General features: G+C 40.9%; 1 protein-coding gene across 1 annotated transcript in view; it reads left to right on the forward strand.

Annotated features, from left to right (window-relative positions):
* The window catches only part of LOC125102363 (uncharacterized), a 185,629-nt gene that overhangs the window by 52,136 nt on the left and 118,693 nt on the right, over nt 1–14,800 (forward strand). Inside the window, exons 11-14 of the mRNA XM_047733495.1 lie at nt 3,360–3,521; nt 13,251–13,363; nt 13,751–13,886; nt 14,156–14,359. Of these exons, the coding sequence (XP_047589451.1) occupies nt 3,360–3,521; nt 13,251–13,363; nt 13,751–13,886; nt 14,156–14,359 (615 nt within the window). The remainder of the gene's footprint in view (nt 1–3,359; nt 3,522–13,250; nt 13,364–13,750; nt 13,887–14,155; nt 14,360–14,800) is intronic.

The following is a 14,800-nucleotide window of genomic DNA, read 5'->3' on the forward strand; positions in this document are numbered from 1 at the left end:
ATTTCTCCAGAAAAGCATTCTCTAGTATCTTCTATGCTTTTTTCAAGCCCAGTTAACATCTTTATAATTGTAATTCTGAGCTCTAGTTCTGATATCTTACTGATGTCTGTATGGATTAGGTCCACAGCCATTGCTACTGCCTCATGTTCTTTTTCGGAGAATGAGTTTTTCTGCCTTGTCATTTTGTTCAAAGAAGAAAAGACGAATGAAAAAACAAAATGCTGAAAGGTAACAATGACCCCAGAAAAATATACACTAACCAAATCAGAAGAGACCTAAAACTGAGGAGAAAAGAAAGCAATTAAAAAATATGATTAGAGGGGTGCCTGGGTGGCTCAGTGGGTTAAGACCTCTGCCTTCAGCTCAGGTCATGATCTCAGGGTCCTGCTGAGCAGAGAACCTGCTTCCCCCTCTCTCTCTGCTTGCCTCTGCCTGCTTGTGATCTCTCTCTCTGTCAAATAAATAAATAAAATCTTTTAAAAAATATGATTAGACTGATGAATAGAACAGAGCCACACACTTGATTTTGATTTTGGGTGTATTTTCGTCTGTTAGAAGAAACTGCCTCCCAAATTTTTAAAGAAAGAAAGGAAGAATACAAACACACACACACACACACACACACACATGATGAAAGGATGTACTATGACTGTAGAGAGGAATATTTAAAAAGATTTTTAAAAAGGAATTGAGGGGCACCTGGGTGGCTCAGTCATTGAATGTCTGCCTTTGGCCGGGTCATGATCCTGGGGTCCTGGGATCAAGCCCTGCATTGGGCTTGCTGCTCAGTGGGAAGCCTGCTTCTCCCTCTCCTGCTCCCCCTGCTTGTGTTCCTGCTCTCACTCTGTCAAATAAATAAATAAATATAAAATCTTAAAAAAATAAAATAAAAAAGGAATTGATAAGAAGTTGGTTGAAAAAAGGAAAAAAAAAGAGAGAAGGTGATCAGGTGGGAGACAAGAAAAAGCCGTTTGCTAGATTTAGGGTATATTTTGGTCTGTTAGAAGAAAATGTATCCCAAAATTTTAAAGAAAAACTTATATGCATACAAAAAATAAGTTTAAATACAGTGAAGGGATAGAATATGACTATAAAAATGAAAATTTAAAAAGATTTTTAAAAAGGTATTGATGAGATAAAATAGTTAAAATAGGTTAAAATAGGAAAGAGGAAAATTTAAAAAAAAAGAAAAATAGAAAAGAAAAAAATAACAAAAATTTTAAAAAGTTTAACTCTGAAGACTAAAGAACCAGGAAAAAAGCCATGAATTCTATGTGCTGTATTTCCCTAGCACTGGAGTTCCGCAGTTGTTATTGATCGGTGAACTTGGTCTTGGCTGGATGTTCTTGCTGATCTTCTCTGGGAGGGCCCTGTTGCAGTGATTCTCAAATGTCTTTGCCCAAGGAAGAATTGCACCACCCTTCCCAGTGGCCAGGCTAAGTAATCTCCTCGGGTTTTGCTCTCGGAAACTTTTGTTCCCTGAACGCTTTCTGTATAGCTTGGGAGGAGGAGAATGAAGATGGCGGCTGCCCAATCTCTGGCCCTTTATTTGCTGAGAGCTCAGGGCCCCACTCTTCAGTGTGTCCTCAGAGAAAAGCAGTCAATCCCTCCTATCTCCTTGGTCTCCGGCCATACTCTGAGTTCACCCGGCCTGTGACTGAGCATTTCTATCTCTGGTGCACAGCACCATTTGGAGTCTCCTAACCCAGCAGATTCCTGCCTTGCACTCCCACGCCGCTCCTCCCGGAGGAGGAAGAGGGGGTCTCTCTGGATCTTCCGCTTGTGGGATTCCTGCTTGAAGAGCAGTAGCCCAACTGTGCCTTAGATCATGGTTTAAGGTAACCCCAAACTGAGAGCTCACTCCACCTTTACAGCCACCTGCCCTGCTCTAATACCTGGGAGCTTTGACTTACTCAGACACTCTACTGGTTTTTCTGTGACCCTGAGGATCCTGAGACCACATTGTCCCAGCCAAGTCTCCTCCTCCCATCTGCCACCCCCACCACCTGTCTGCTTATCCTCTGGAGTAAGGTTCCTCAGTGCAGCAGATTTCTAAAAGTTCCAATTTTGTACCCCACTGCTCTACTGCTTGCTGGGATGTGGCCTGTCCCCCACAGTCTATCTTTCTGTATATTGGCTTGGATTCACTTCATCCTACCTTCCAGAAAGTGGTTGCTTTTCTGTTCATAGAATTGCTGCTATTCTCTTTGACCTCCTGTTGAGTTTGTAGATGTTCAGAATGGTTTGATAACTATCTAGCTGAATTCATGGGACCAGACAAAATTTAGGTCTTCTACTCCTCTTCCATCTTGCTCCACCAATCTCCATTATGAGTTAATTTTTTGTGTATTGTGTATGATGAAGGTTTAACTTCATTTTTTTTACATGTGGATATCCTGTTTTCCTAGAATCATTTGTTGAAGAGACTGTCCCTTCTCTGTTGAATGGTATTGACATCCATGTCTAAGATCATTTGACCATATACTCAAGGGTTTATTTCTAGGCTCTCTAGTCTGTTCTGTTGGTCTAGATGCCCAATTTATTCCTTGACCACACCACTTTGATTACTATAGCTTTGTAATATGGTTTGAAATCAGAAAGTGTGAGTCCTCCAATTTTGTTCTTCTTTTTCAAAATTACATTGTTAGTTGGTGTCCTTTGAGGTTTCACATGAATTTTTGGGTGAATCTTTCTATTTCTGCAAAAAATGTCATTGGGGTTTTGGTAGGGATTGGACTAAATGATATTTGAATTTCTTTGTGAAATACTGTGTTACATGTATCAATTCTGGGACTATTACTTTACCTCCAGAATAGAAGAAGGAACATTTATTCAGTACCTACTACATGATGAGCATTTTTGCACCGATCCTGGGAGAGACATCATTGGTGTTCTTATTAGGTTGACTTGTCCTGTTCTGTGTGGTGAAGTCAGGATTCCAGCAGAGATACGAGCCAAGGCTTGTGTCCTTACAAAGCTTGTACTTTCCTCATACAACCCAGCATCCTCTTCCTCCATCTCCTGGCAGCTTCCTAATAATAAACAGGGTTTGTAACCAAAATGATGGGTGTTTATCTTTTCATTGGTGCCATAACATTTGTGGGGGTACAATCTGCTTTGTGTTTAGAGGGTTGTTGCAGAATTTTAAATGAGATGCTGTGTGTATTTAACTATTCACAATGTTCAGTGGATGGACATACCAAAGGGAATCATGATGTTTGAGTGTGATTTTTATTTTTTAATTGAATAAAGCCCCACCTGGGATTCTTTCTTATTTGTATGTATATGATCAAACTTTTGCTGAATAGAAGGGAATAACCCTTTACCAAACCATTCCTTTTCCTCTCATTCTACTTGAGATTTCCAGCCCCGAGCGAGTAATGCAAGTGCTCCAAGACCACGCTGCAAAGACAATCATGCCAGCTCCATCTCATCCAACTTTCGTGGCTTCCCAGGGTTTGCATCAGTGCAACTATGACCATATCTGGGAGAATATTTATAGCAACATCAATCTCTACCAGGTACAACAGGAAGAAATAACCAATATGGCTTTCTGTCCAACTCGCTACTTTTGTGTAGATCTTAGAAATTGACCTTTGGTAGTTTTTTAGAAACCGTCTCTATAAAAGCTTCATTACCCAGCCAGGTTTTTTTTTTTATAAAAAGATTAATTGCTGATTAAAAAGAAGAATGTAAAGAGGTATAATATAAGATATTGCTGCTGGGACATATACTTAACCACTATTTACCAATGCAAAGCCACACATTCTAGTGCTAAACACCAAATGAGTTGGACAATTGTTAAATAGTGTGAGTGTATAGAGGCAAAGTGGTCCCCCTAGGGTTGGTTCTTCTGGAAAAAACCTTTTGAAGGAGGAGGAAACTGAACTGGGTTTGAAGGACTCGTGGGGCTCAGGGAAGTGGTGGTGGAGAGGGAAAGCACATTGTAGAAGGGAGGCATGAACAACCATGCAGAAGAGACACTGTGTGTGGAGGGTTCAAGGCCAGGTTGGTGGAGTGAGTCATGTAGAAATATGGGGAAGAAAAGTTTTTTTAAGTGGGAGGAGAAGGAAAGTTGTGAATGTCCATAAATTTCAGAAAAAGGAATTTGTGTTTTATCCTATAAGGGAAGTGATATATACAAAGTTGTATTTTTAGGAAGATTGGTGTGGCAGCAAGGTGTTAGTTGGATTGGAAGAGGGAGAGACTGGAGGCAGGGAAGCCAGCTAGATAGCTACTACATAAGATAGGCCTGAAGGTTGTCAATGAAAGGCAATTTCTATGCAAAGCTATTGGATATTTGTCTTTACAATGGTACTACAACATTTTTAATAATTTGCTATTTGTTGCTCCAAGGGAAGAGTATTGTTTCCTTTGCTTATTTAAATGGGAAAACTCAGTATGTTTATGGTCTGGGAGAAATGAGCAGTGGAGATGAAGAGATGGAAGATATGAAAGGGTGAATTTGAGAAGCAGATGACCCTGGGGAAAGAGGAGGGGATGGGATGAAGAAACCAGTTGAAGGTGGGTGCCTGGGTGGCTTAGTGGGTTAAGCCTCTGCCTTCGGCTCAGGTCATGATCTCAGGGTCCTGGGATCGAGTCCTGCATTGGGCTCTCTGCTTGGCAGGGAGCCTGCTTCCTCCTCTCTCTCTCTGCCTGCCTCTCTACTTACTTGTGATCTCTCTCTGTCAAATAAATAAATAAAATAAACTAGTTGAAGGAGTAATTTTGAGAAAGGAAGACTGGCATTTCCCTTGAGGTGAATAAGATCTATAGAATTGTCAGGTACAAAAAGATAAGATGTGGTAGCTTGTAAATGCCTCTGGCTGTCTCAGAGAGAGAGAGGAGATGGGGGGGAAGATGCCTGCATTAGTGAGATTGAAGGTTAAAGTGACACGTGAGGAGGTGGGTCACTGCAGGTAATGCCACAGGGCCACCAATGGAGGAAAGAATATAAGGATGACCATGTAGCCAGAGGGCCCAGTTGAAGTAAGAGGGCATGACTTTTAGTGAACCTAATCTGCATAATAATCCTATTATTTTCACCCCTAAATATAATTGTAGAAATTATACATAAAGTCAAAGATATGAAGAAATTTAGTAGAATGCTAGAGAGAGAAGCACTATCATGGTCTATCATCCCAGGCTGGGTATGGGAGAAAGTGAAACCTAAATGACTTACAGATTGGCTGGAAGCAAACACAAACGAGTAAGCATGTGTAACACACACACACACACACACACACACACACACATCACAACCTCTACAACTTTTCAACCTGTTGAGATAAGTAAGGATCTAGAGAATCTAATAAAAAATGAGTTGTCCAAAGAGATCAGAAACAGAGACAGCATTATCATGGCATTGATCACCTGGACTCTGATTTCCTTGACAGGCATGCAGCTACCTGCAAGAGCTGAGAAAATAGCCACATTTTTTCCTATCCCATATGTCACCAGGAAGACCTTATACTAATAAGGGGATTTAAAAAAAATTCTTTATTTAAATTCAATTAATTAACATATAATGTATTATTGGTTTCAGAGGCACAGGTCTGTGATGTAATATTCAATGTAATGAGCATTTCATCTTGTTTTATTTTTTCTTCTCTTCCCCTATGATCCTCTGTTTTGTTTCTTAAATTCCACATATGAGTGAGATCGTATGATTAATTGTCTTCCTCTGATTGACTTCGTTCACTTAGCATAATACCCTCTAGTTCCATCCATGTCGTAATATTCCATCCTATATTACATATATATGTAATATTCCATCCTATCTATATGTATATACATATAGATAGGATGGAATATTACACAGTCATCAAAAATGAAATCCTGCCATTTGCAACGACATGGATGGAACTAGAGGATATTATGCTAAGTGAACGAAGTCAATCAGAGGAAGACAATTAATCATGTGATCTGGAATATTACAACGACAAATATTACACAATTTGTCATTGCAAATGGCAAATCCTGCCATTTGCAATGACGTGGATGGAACTAGAGGGTATTATGCTAAGTGAACGAAGTCAATCAGAGGAAGACAATTAATCATACGATCTCACTCATATGTGGAATTTAAGAAACAAAACAGAGGATCATAGGGGAAGAGAAGAAAAATAAAGAGGAAGACAATGTGTGTATATATATATATATATATATATATATATATATATACAATAGCTTCTTTTTTTTTTTAAGAATTTATTTATTTGACAGAGAGACACATCAGGAGAGGGAACACAAGCAGGGGGAGTGAGAGAGAGGGAGAAACAGGCTTCCCACTGAGCAAGGAGTCTGATGTGGTGCTCGATCCCAGAACCCTGGGATCATGACCTGAGCCAAAGGCAGATGCTTAACAACTGAGCTGCCCGGGCACCCCTATACCACATCTTCTTTATCTATTCAACTGTTGATAGGTATCTGTGTTCTTTCCATAGTTTGGTTATTGTGGACATTGCTGCTATAAACATTGGGGTACAGGTGCCCCTTCGGATCACTACATTTATATCCTCAGGGTAAATATCCAGAAGTGCAATTGCTTGGTTATAGTATAGTTCTGTCTTCAGCTTTTTGAGGAAAGTCCATATTGTTTTCCAGAGTGGCTACATCAGCTTGCATTCCCACCAATGGTGTAGGAGGGTTCCCCTTTCTCTGCATCCTCACCAACATCTGTTGTTTCCTGACTTTTTAATTTTAGTCTCCCTGACTGGTGTGAGGTGGTATCTCATTGTGGTTTTGATTTGTATTTCACAAAGGGACATTTAAAAACACTCAGTTCTTTTGCTTCTTGAACCAAACTTAAGCAGAAGGAGGTAGGGAGTAGGAAAGAAGGGAGGAGGTTGAAGACAGAGTCAGACCTTATCACTAAGACCTGTGCTCCTAAGATACTGGACAGTCTAGCTCTTGATCCTTAAAGAATCCTCCTTTACCTGAGATTCTGGTTTTAACATTTGAGGGCCACCACAAGTCTGTTTTCCTCCTTGACTGAGAGAATAGGGGCAATTCAATTCCTGAGGGGCTGGATGAGGGTGAAAAGAGGTGAATATGAGTAAAGGAGAAGTAGGAAGCAAAGGAATAGGAAGTCAGTAGTGAAGAGCTTCATGTTTGAAGTCATGGAGAAGTGATGGTCCAGGGTCTGGCTGGATCAGCAGGCCAGAATTGTAGCAGTGCCCATGCAGACTTAGGGGACAAAGGAGGTTATCCGGAAAAGAAGAAAGTGCAGGGCAAGAGCAGGAGATGATGGCTCAGGTTTTTTTTTTTTGCAAGGTGGAAAATGCTAAGAGCCACAGTGCGCGGAAGGAGACGAAGCAACCACACAGTGGAGAGAACTGACATTTCCTGCCGCCCTCTGTTCCTGCTTCCCTCCGTTTGCACATGAGGTGGAAAGTCAGGGTGTGATGAAATGTAGTCTCTGTTTTCACCAGTCTATTTTGAATGCAGTTGCCCAGTGTTAAATTGTAGGAAAGAAGAAAAAAAAGAAAGAAAGGAAGAAAACCACTTCCTTGGGCTATTTACTGACTTGTAAGTGTTGTTCTTGGAATTGACCAAAAGAAGAAAAATGTGAACACCTACTTTCAGGTTGATTTATGGTAAATGGACCCTAGAGACTGAGAGCACCTATAGATTTCAGAGGTGGATCCTGAAGGGAGACATAAACACACAAATTAACCCTACATGTTAGTGTCATGCAAGTTTCCTGTTCATTAGTTTGTTCGTTCATTCATTCATTCATCCATTCAGTGATTATTACATGGATACTGTAATTATTATAATTATTATTAATTATTACATGGATACTGCCTTTGTCCCAGGAACTGTGCTGCTCAGGGAATGAAACGTGCAATAAACAGGTGAACGAAAGAGTTAATCTCATCTCTAACCTGTGGGTGCCATGAGGAAAACCACAGGAAGAGGGGGCAGTGGGGTAGAGAGGACCATCCCCTGGTAGATGGACCAAGCCCTCTGAGCTGGGAACATCTGAGCTGACATATGATAAATGAGAAGGAGTCAGCCATGCTAAAGAAGAGCTTTCCCAGTGGGGAAACAGAAAATAGCACAGCATTGGAGAAAGAAAATTCTGAGGCAACGATCAATGGTTTTCTACTTTCCCTCCCATTTTCCTGTGGGCGTTACTTTGTGAACTCCTTACGTATTTCTGCTCTCGTGAAGAGGCACTTTATACAGTATCTGAATGCCATTCTGAATATTGGATACCAGTCAGAGGAGATTAGGATGAAGTTAAAGGGGGCAGATGGGAGGAGTCACAGGAATGTGGGTATGAATTGTAAAGCTCTGTGATTATTTTGCACGCATGTAGCAGTCAAGTATGAATTTTAGCATCTATATGCTGGTCAGCATTCTGATTCTGAAGTTGGCAAGGAACAATCCATACCCCATGAAAAATAACTTTCTTACTTCTGCATGAAGGAAAGCAAACCTCATAGGATTGCCCGTTTTGACAGCTCAGAAAGAATATAGCATGACTTTGGGACAGTTTTGGATCAGTTTTCAGTGAATACTATTCACCAATAGTTTTTCTTTAGGAAGTTTGTTGTTGTTGTTTAGAAAATCAATGTTTTATTTCAGAGCAGTTTTAGATTTACAGAAAAGTTACAAAGATAGTACAAAGAGTTCCCAGGAATCCCCTGTCAGGTTTCTCCTGTTATTGACATATTACTTTGTCACACCCAAGGAACGAGCACTGGTACATTACTGATATCTAAACAAGACTGTATTTTGGAAGTCACTGGGTTTTCCATTACTGTCTTCTTTGTGCTCTAGGGTACCACAGTGCCTTTGCTTGTCACGTTTCCCAGGCACCTCAGGTCTGTGCCAGCTTCTCAGGCTTTCCTTGACAGTCTTTGGGAGTACTAGTCAGGAAACCTGTAGAAAATTCCTTCACTTAAATTTGTCTGATGTTTTTCTCGTGGTTACACTGGGGTTAGAGGTTTGAAGGAAGGACACCCCAGAGGTGAAGTGCCCTTCTTATCACACCATATCTGGGACAGATGTTATCAACCTGGTATATTGCTGGGATGTTTTAAGCTTGATATGTTTTGTTAAGTTAGGGGTGTTTGCTAGGTTTTTGCAGGGTAAAGTGATGATGTTTCTCCTAAGAAGATGTTAGAAATTAATTTTGAGCTACAGAAATAATACATCAACATCTTCTTGTGAAAAATTGAAACATCACTGAAAATTTAATGCTTTAAATTAATGGGAATTCTAATCTGGTCCCCATTCCACTTCCTCAGAGGTAAACACTGTTATTGCTTTAGCTTTTTCAATACATTTACATTCAAACATATGTCCTCATAAAATATATATTACACACACACACACACACATGCACAGCATATATATGTGTACATATATACACATATATATGGTATAATATTGTGTTTTAGTTTTCTATGTAAATTATCTGGCCTACTCTGTGGATATCTTTGTTAACTTGTTTTTTTCACCCAAAAATATGTCTTAGAAATCTGTCTCTGTTGTTCTTTTTAATGCTTGCGTTATATTTTATCATATACAACAGCTCACACAGGCACCTCTCTGGATCCTTGTTGCCATTTTTTACCTCATTAGAAACCATTCCCACTGAACTTCCTTTTACGTGCCTCCTTGTGCACACATGTGTTTCTTTAGAGTAGATATTTAGAAGTAGATTTTCTGGGTCACTGACATACACATGAAAATTTTCCATAGATCCTACTGAAGTGGTATACCCTTTTTTCCCCTAACAAGCAACTTATGAGAGAACCTGCTTCCTCACATTTTAACATCAAACATATTTGTCTGAAGGTCAATAATGTTTATAATGTTTCTATCACATTTTGAATTGGCCCTTTATTTACCATTGGCAAGTAAGGCAGGCTACTCTTTTCTTTATACACAACTCTTTTCCCAGATTCCCTTAGAGATCTGGGTTTGGGGGATAAAGAAAAAATATCAGATTTTCTGATCATTGTCAATTGAAGATAATTTATAACTAAAAAGAGAGAATTATGGTCTAAAAGGACTGTTTTTTTTTTTAATATCCTTTTGAAAAAACTTAAAAACAATTTAACCATAGTCCTAATCAGAAGCAATAGACCAGCCAGCCCTGTGTGGATCCTCCCAAACCTCCCATATTTGTATTTTATTAAGTTACTCGTACCCAGTGCCATTCCCCAAGAAAACACCTGTTTATTAAAATGTATAGACATTAAGTACTACTATTGGCCATCATATCTCTAAAGATATGGTTTAAATTGGTCACTGTCCTTTAACGTTATGGAGTGTTGCAGTGACAGGAAACACTATATCCTGTGCCTCTTCTTTTGTTTCTTCTCACTGGCCACAGGGAGAAGAGAGCAAGGGACAGCTGGTTCTTCCCCAACAGCTTTACTGGTCCCCTGTATTTCCACAGATGGAATGAGGACATAGTGTGCCCTCACAAAAGTGCTGTTGTATACAACCATTCCAATGTGCAAGAAGTTTAGGGAAACAGAAAACACTCCTTTCTGGTTTCCCTCATCCAATTCAATGGAACATGTAAAACAAACATTTTTCTGTTGACAATAATGACATGTATTATCACAGAAAATATGGGAAATGTAGAAAAGCTCAAGGAAGAAAATAAAAATCAGCCACTATTTTACCATCCAAATAAAACAATAATATTGTTAACATTTGGTATCTATCCTTCTAGTTTTTTTATTCTGTGGATATACACAAATATGCCGTGGGGACATTTAGGAGGTGGGAAATACATTATAGACCACCCTCCCCCCAACCTCCCACTCCACTGCCCCTGCCAGTTTCCCAGAAGAATTAAATTTGCAATCAGTGGAGATCTCAGAACTATCAAAATACTGCCCAAGACAATGCTGGCAAAGACCCAGCCACCAGATAGAGTAAATGTCAAAGGATTTACCCACCTAGGAAGAAGGAACAAATGAAGGTGGTGTTGATATTCTGGCTTCTGGTCAGCCCTGCTGCTTACCTGCACCGTGTCTAGTCCTCTTAGGGGAATACACTCATGTGCTTTGGGTGTTTCCTAAACAGTCGACTTCTGTGGGCTGTGGCTGGTTCTCTTTTTCCGGAGGGGGCTGGGCTCTCTTCTTCTACTCACCCTACCCAGTTATGCCCCCTTCCTGTCTTCCCAGCAGCCTACGGGTCCAGCAGTGCTTCTGTGCCTTGCTCAGTCGTACCTTCATAGTGTCTTTCACCGTAACTTGATGTCACTCTCTGTTCCTCCCTATGTAATTCTGGGTAAATTTAGAAGCAGCTGGAAAAGTCACGATCCCGTCAGAGAAAAGCTGTGGTTCTGAGCCTGCCCTCTGCAGCCACAGTGGGGAAGGCTGAACTGCAGTGTAAGGGTACCAGAGGCCTAAGAGGCAAGGGTCTTCAGGAGAAACACTCTCACCCCAAATTCTGGCCAAATAGAAATTGCCAAGATTCAACTTCCCTCATAGAGTATATGCTTTCCTACAGATTTTCTTCAAGCAAGAGTCTCTTAATCTGGGGATGATGATCTTGTGTTTCTGTATTAAAGAACAGGAGTGCCCCATGTCACTTCCTAGGTCTTTTCCAGTCCTGGGGTTGTGGGATGTTTACATGGAAAAACACTAATGTGCACACTTACCCAGAACAGACAGGAGCTAATTCTACCCACAGGCAGAATGGGAAGCCATTTAACGATACTCGATGAGACAGCTTTCTTCTCACTCACTCTTCCTAATATCCCTGCCCCAAATTCTCTTCTCTACTGCCCGTCATAAAGATCAATAGTCTGTCTTTAGAGTCTCGGGTACTGTATTAGTTAAAATTATATTTGGCCATTGGTCATGATTAAACACAAAATAGCATAGGATTAAAGGAGATAGGAATTTCTTTCTCTCTCCCTCATATTAAGATCCAGGGGTAGGAAGTACAGAACTAACGTGATGACTCTGTTCCATGGAGTCCTCAGGGACCCACGCTCCTTCTATCCTGGAGTTCCAACAAATGCAGCCTCCATACCCAAGATCAACACCTGGTCTGAGATGGAGCTCCAGCTGTCACATTCTTGTCCTAAGCAGCAGAATGGACAATGGGGGAGAGAACCTGCCTCTTCAGGGAAATTCCCAGAAGCTGCCACATGGCATTTTCACTTTGGCCAGAACTTAGTCACATAGCTACACCTACCTGCAAAAGAGGCTTGGAAATGTCATCTCCATCTGGGTGGCCACGGGCCACAATAAATATTTAATTACTACAGGAAGAAAGGAAAGTGGATCTTGGGGAACAACAGCAGTTTTTGCCGTAAGGGCTTATTGGAATCCCAAGAGCGAACTATTAGAATATAAGTAACCCAAAGAGTGGGGTTCCAAGCTAACTCATTGCCACTCAGTAGTGTTTTTGTGGGTACTGGAACCACTATGAAAGACAGTGTCTTATGAGAATGGGGTGTATGCCCAGGGACAGGCAGAGAGAACAACGAAGAAAGGGGCTGCCAGAGGACCAGGGACAGACTCAATATTACCTTCTTCAAGTTTTTCCTAGGACTTGAAGGAAATTCATCAATATTACCTTCTTCAAGTGTTTCCTAGGATTCTGTGTGTGTGTGTGACCTAGTCCTGCTCAATATCAGGAAAAATGCCTATGGAAATCAACATAAACCATGAATTCTGTGATAGATTCTGCTGGGCTGACCGACTACAGCAATCCATGGGTTGGGGGGAGCTAGTACATACAGGGCACCTACAAGATCCCAGTCACTATGCGTTAATTCTCACAGCAATTTATCTTCTATTATTATGCCATTTTACAAGCACAAAAACAGGATCAAGACTTTGAAAAATTAAATCACATAGCTAAAAAGTAGAAAGAAGCATTCAATCCACCGATCTCTCTCAGCCTGGAACAAGGTTAGATTCGAGATGTTCAAGGTTTCAAACATCTACAAATGCGTGTATCAACTTTTCATAAGTGAATCACGGAAAAGCTGTATGTGTGTGTGGGGGGGTGGTATTTAAAAGCTGTGAAGAGTCTTATAAAACAAGGACTAAATAATAATAATAATAACGGTGGTTTCTAATTTATTCTAGAAATCCAGATTTTCATAGGATATGCTGCAGTGGATCCCAGTACTCTTCTGCTTGTTCATATAAATATGCCTTGGATCATGGGGTTTGATCTTGTGGTGGCCCCACTGTGACTTTGTTAATGATATTGCAGATGCTCATGTAATTCAACTAATGCTGCTTTTTTGATAGAATGAAAATATGAGGGAAGAGGATCTTTCAATAGAACAAAATGAAAATGACCTAGCACAAATAAGTCGTTGCCAACATGCTCGTGAGCCCGCCAAGCAGAAAAAAGAGACAGGGTAAAATTAAATCATGTTATTGGTGACTCAGGGAAATGGATTAAACACAGGGAGGGGGTGGAAATTGAGTGACTGATTAATAGGTAGGTTACATGTTAACTCAAAAATATCTGAAGCTGAAATAAAAGCAAGGCTGTTCAAGCAGGTCAGACAACTAAATTAATGTTTCACTCTAGGACTGGGTTTTTCACAAGAGTAATTGCTAAGAGCAATTTCTTTTTGTATTTATAAATACAGAGTAATTATTTTCCTTCTAATGCATTTTTAAAGAGTAGCTACTGTGAAACTCCCTTAAGTTAAATAAAATGACTTCCATTTGGGGTCTATGAATTTTCCAAACCACTTTGAGGTGAAAAGCATTTATTCTATTTCTCCTACCCCCTAAAGGTACAGCTATGCAGTGGCCCTGCAACTGCTCGGTTTGGATGGTGGGATCGGGCCCAGTGATGGGAGTCCTGTCCTGATGAGAGGAGCCTACTTGTCCTTCCTGTATCTGCGCCACCTGCGAATCAGGGAGCTGCAGGTATGTGGATGGCACAGCACGTGGGCTTCAGGGTTCTGGAATGTTTGGTTGTCCACCAAGGTGGTTTTCCTGCTCTTCCAGTAGCAACACATTTTTACACTTTGTTCTTTGTTCTGATTTTTCTGCAACATCAGGACTTTCTGGGGATGGTGTGTTTCTTTCTCAGCGGTGGAATCGACTTGCCAGCTTCCAGGGCCCCCATTCAGTTTTACTCTGTCTTGTGGGGAGAGCAAAGGACAGAGTCCTAACCTGGTCTGTCTTTGTTTCAGCGCACCTGTCTGGGAATTCTGAACTACTTCAGATCCGTTGAGCGAACACTGACAATCAACACTTCAGGCCTTACCTTGGTTGGAGGGAGTCTGGTCCCCACCATAGAAGATAGTTCCTGGGTAAATACAGCCGAGGGAGGTCTGGGCACCTCGCAAGGCCTAGGAGCTCACCACTATGTCCACGGGACAGCTGCTGAGCACAAGGTGAGGTTAAGATTCTGCTGAGAGTTTTTTTCTGCCTTGGTTATCCTATCTCCCAAGCCCCCTTCTTCTTGACATCTGGAATCAGTTAGCATGATGGAGTAACAGATGGGGTTTCTTAGGCATATGGCTTTTTAGAAAAGTTCAGTGACCACTTGAGAGTAGGACACAGGCAAACAGGACTCTAAGAGCAACCCTGGAGGGTACAATGGGAAGGAAGACATTTCAGCTGTTGGTTTGTTGACTTTACAGGGAACAGAACCCGAGGAGCCCTTTCTGTTATCCTAGCCTGAGAGCCACGTCTTTACCAAGAAGCTCTTATAAGACCCTCTTTGACATTACTAGAGATACCTTTCTGCCTCTTTGCTGTTTTCGAAGCACCAAGTAAAAAAACAGACTAGAAAACAAAGGTAGAGAAAATTTGAAAGAGCTGAAAAATAAAAT

The sequence above is a fragment of the Lutra lutra genome, chromosome 6, assembly GCF_902655055.1.
Source record: "Lutra lutra chromosome 6, mLutLut1.2, whole genome shotgun sequence".
Taxonomy (NCBI): Eukaryota; Metazoa; Chordata; class Mammalia; order Carnivora; family Mustelidae; genus Lutra; species Lutra lutra.